This window comes from Galeopterus variegatus, unplaced genomic scaffold, assembly GCF_000696425.1.
Source record: "Galeopterus variegatus unplaced genomic scaffold, G_variegatus-3.0.2 Scaffold529, whole genome shotgun sequence".
Taxonomy (NCBI): Eukaryota; Metazoa; Chordata; class Mammalia; order Dermoptera; family Cynocephalidae; genus Galeopterus; species Galeopterus variegatus.
Genome location: NW_007726640.1, coordinates 194,260 through 198,441, shown reverse-complemented (window position 1 = coordinate 198,441; position 4,182 = coordinate 194,260). Strand labels below are relative to the sequence as shown.

Here is a 4,182-nt window from a genome sequence, read left to right as displayed (position 1 = left end):
CGCCGCCGCGCTTCCCAAGCGGCGCACTATCCAGTGCGCCACCGGGCCGGCCCCCACAAAATTTTTTAATGTCAATAAAGTTCAGTTTATCTATTTTTTCATGTGTTGCTCATGCTTTTGGTGTCATATCTGAGAATCCATGGCCAAATCCAAGGTCATGGAGATCTACCCCTATGCTTTCTTCTAAGAGTTTTATGGCTTTACCTCTTATGTTTAGATCTTTGATCCATTTTCAGTTAATTATTAGGCATGAAATAGGGGTCCACATTCATTCTTTTGTATAGTGAAATCCAGTTGTCTCAGCACCATATGTTGAAGAGATTATTTTTTCCCCATTGAATGGTCTTGATATCCTTGTCAAAAAGAAAGTTGGCCATAGATATATGGGTTTATTTTTGGGCTCTTAATTCTATTCCATTGATCTATATGCCTATTTTTATACCAAGTACCACACTGTTTGTTTACTGTAGCTTTGCAGTAAGTTTTGAAATTGGGAAATGTGAGTCCTCCAAATTTTTTTTCTTTCTAAAAATTGTTTTGACTGTTTGGGGCCCCTTGCAATTCCGTATGAATCTGTATATTACTTTGGGAAGTATATGGCCATCTCAAGAATAGTAAGTCTTCCAATCCATGAGCATGGTGTGTCTTTCCATTTATTTAATTCCTCTTTGATTTCTTTCAGCAATGTTTTGTAGTTTTCATTGTACAAGACTTTCACCTCCTTAGTTAAATTTATTCCTAGGTATTTTATTCTTTTGGATGCTATTATAAATGGAATTGTTTTCTTAATTTCCTTTTCAGATTGTTTAATGGTGGTGTACAGAAACACCACTGATTTTTGCATATTGATCTTGTATTTGCAACTTTGCTTAATTTGTTTGTTACCCCTAGTACTTGGGGTTTTTTTTGTTGTTTGTTTTTGTTTGTAGATTTTTGGGGATTGTATATATATAGGCCTATGTCATTTGCAAGTAGAGATGGCTTTACTTCTTCCTTTTCAGTCTGGATGCCTTTTAGTTATTCTTATTGTCTAATTGCTCTGGCTAAAACTTCTAGTACAATGTTGAATAGCATTGGTGAAAGTGGGCATCCTTGTCTTGTTCCTAATCTTGGGGGGAAAGCTATCAGACTTTCACCACTGACTATGATGTTAGCTGGGGTTTTTTCATAAACACACTTTATTATGTGGAAGTTCCCTTTCTGTTCATAGTTTTCTGAATATTTTTATAGTGAAAGGGGTCTATTTTGTTTAATGCTTGTTCTGCAACAGTTGATATAAACGTGGTTTTTCTCCTTTATTCATTAATGTGTTGTGTTACATTAACATTGAACCACCTTTGACTGACTTTTCTTTAAAAAGAAATTTGATGATCTCAAAAGAAAAAACCTTTTTCTACATATTACCTAGAAGATATTCTTGCCAACATTTTGGCAAATTCTCTTGCCCAAATTGTGCAAGAAGTACTTGTATCATGTAGTTCCAGGAAATCTTGAGAACTTTTCCTGTTCCCTTAAGAACATTGTGCTGAACTTTAAAAAGAAAGCCTTTTATATACCTGATTGATCTGCTTGAGCTTTGTGGTCCTGTGGTAATGTCTCTAGCACATAATTGTGACAAAATTTGTTCAGAAATTTCAACATGTTCAGGTCCCTCTATCTAAGCAATATTTCCTTTAAATAGCAATTACCTACTCTTTAATAGAGCAGAGGTAGTGTGTTAGAAAGAGCTGTGGGTCAGAAATCAGAATATCTGAATTTATTCATTCAACACACACTTGTTCAGTGCTTACTATATACCACGCACTGTTCTTGGCCCTGGAACAGAACACATGCTCTCCGGTCTTGTCGAGCTTCCATTCTAATTGTAAGCATATGCCACATGGTGTACTATACTATGATGTAAAAAAACTAAAACAAAACTATGCTATGAAGAAAATAAGGTAGGTTGCCCTTCCTCTCTCCATGGCCATGACTATGGTAATAATAATAATAATAATAATAATAATAATATGATGGTGGTGGTGGTGGTGGTGGTGGTGGTGGTGGTGATGGTGAGCTGGTGGTGATGGTGGTGATGGCAATGATGGTGGTGATGATGATAGTTATAGTGATGATGATGATGGTGGTGATGGTGATGATGATGACGATGACGACAATGATGACAGAAACAACAACCCCCTTGTATTTATCAGGTTGAATGTAGTTGAGTCTTTTTCTTTTTAATCACAGCTTTATTGAGATATCATTCACATACCATAAAATTCATTCATGTAAAGTACAAGTCATTGTTTTTTAGTATATTTACAGAGTATGTAGCCATCACTACAACCAGTTTTAGAACATTGTTGTGACCCCCATACAGAACCCTTGTGCCTTTTAGTCATTACTCCCATGTCACTAGCCCCCAGCAACCACTAATTTTCTTTCTGTCTCTATGGATTTGCCTATTCTGGACATTTCATATACATGGAATCATACAATATGTGGTCTTTCATGACTGGCTTCTTTCACTTAGCATAATGCTCTCAATCAAGGTTCATCCACATTGTAGCATATATCAGTGCTTTATTCCTTTTTATGGCAAAATAATATTCCATTGTATGGATGTACCACTCTCTGTCCATTCATCAGTTAACAGGTATTTGGGTTGTTTCTACTTTTAGACATTATAAATAATGCTGCTGGGACAGAGTCCTTTAACATACATTATCTCATTTAATTCTTTCTTATATGCATGTTTATGATTTATGTTGGGCATATGTTAGTATAACTAAATTAGAGGCAGGAAACTGGGATCATGAGGGGTTAAAGAACATGCCCAAGGCCACAGAACATGTCATGGGCAGAGCTGGGAGGAGAACCCCATCTCTCCTCTCTGTCTAGTGCTTCTCAAATATACAGAACCCCAACTGCCCCTTGCCCCACTAGCTCCTTTAGGAGAGAAATAACTCACTATGTAGATCCTAAAAGGTCTCTCCCTTTCTTTTTTCAGGTTTTTGAATGATCTTGTTTCTTTTTGTATCTTGTCTGATTTTCTCTTGCCTGACCTTTTCCTGGTTAAAAATCCGGGGGAAAATGACGGATTCCAAGCCAGTCACCAAGAATAGATCAGAAAGCAGTTTCATCCCAAGCCAGGAGCCCTTTCCAGCCTCAGACAGCTCAGAGGAGCCACTGCAAAAGAATGGCTACAGCAGCTCTCCGCCAAAGACTTTGAACCAGGCCAAGCCAGCCTCCAACAAAGACCCCAGAGATGCCTGTCGGCGGAGAAACTCATTGCCACCCTCACACCAGAAGCCCCCAAGAAACCCCCCTTCTTCCAACGATACATTGCCCTTCCTAGAACTTCAACCCAATGAGACAGGGACCGAAGGTCCGGAGACCCTGGATACCAATGACCTGTCCTCCCCAGCCAGGCCCCAGGGCCAGCAAGCCAGATCCCTCTCCAAAGAAGACAAGAAGCGGGCACACATCAAGAGGCAACTGATGACAAACTTCATCCTGGGCTCCTTTGATGACAACTCCTCTGATGAGGATTCTGGCATGGGCTCATTTCGGGAATCTTCCCGGAAAGGCAGCCGTGCCAGCCTGGGGGCTCTGTCCCTGGAGGCTGCTCTGACCGCAGGTGAACCTGAGACCCATGCCCCTGCTATGAGGTAATGTACCCTTTCTTCTTGTAACTGGGGGGGAGGGTGTGTTGCAGAGTTGGGGTGGGGTTTGCACCCGTCCCAACCCCTTCCCCTCTCAGGCAAGCCATTTGCTGTTGCCAAACTTCAAGGGTAGCTGTGCAAAAAAGCAGAAGACATAAGCTTTCCTTCTTTCATTCCTTCCCTCCTTTCAAAGTCATTCATTGAGAAGCTCCATGCCCTGGCTTTCTAGAAGATCTCAGCCTAGTTGGGGGGCGATGACCTTGTGTGCAACTAGTTGTAATTAAGCCAAATCAGCTAAGGCTGGCAAGGCCACGAGTGACGATGGGAGGCTGGAGGGAAGGACAATTCTCCGTGCCTCCTGAAGAGATATTCATTTGTTCATTCGTTCATTCATTCATTCATTCGTTCATTCATTCATTCAGCAGGTAACTAATAACTGAAAAACAAGCCTTGCCCTAGCAATGCCTAAAAAGTGGGAACTCAAATACTATAACTGTCTTCAATCAAATAACAATTTGGTTGTTAGAAATGGATT

The 4,182-nt window shown here is 40.3% G+C and overlaps 1 protein-coding gene across 1 annotated transcript in view; it reads left to right on the top strand.

The window, feature by feature from the left end:
• The first annotated feature begins 3,000 nt into the window (after positions 1 to 3,000).
• The window catches only part of ACACB (acetyl-CoA carboxylase beta), a 121,416-nt gene continuing 120,234 nt past the window's right edge, over positions 3,001 to 4,182 (top strand). Inside the window, exon 1 of the mRNA XM_008569783.1 lies at positions 3,001 to 3,653. Within this exon, the coding sequence (XP_008568005.1) occupies positions 3,001 to 3,653 (653 nt within the window). The remainder of the gene's footprint in view (positions 3,654 to 4,182) is intronic.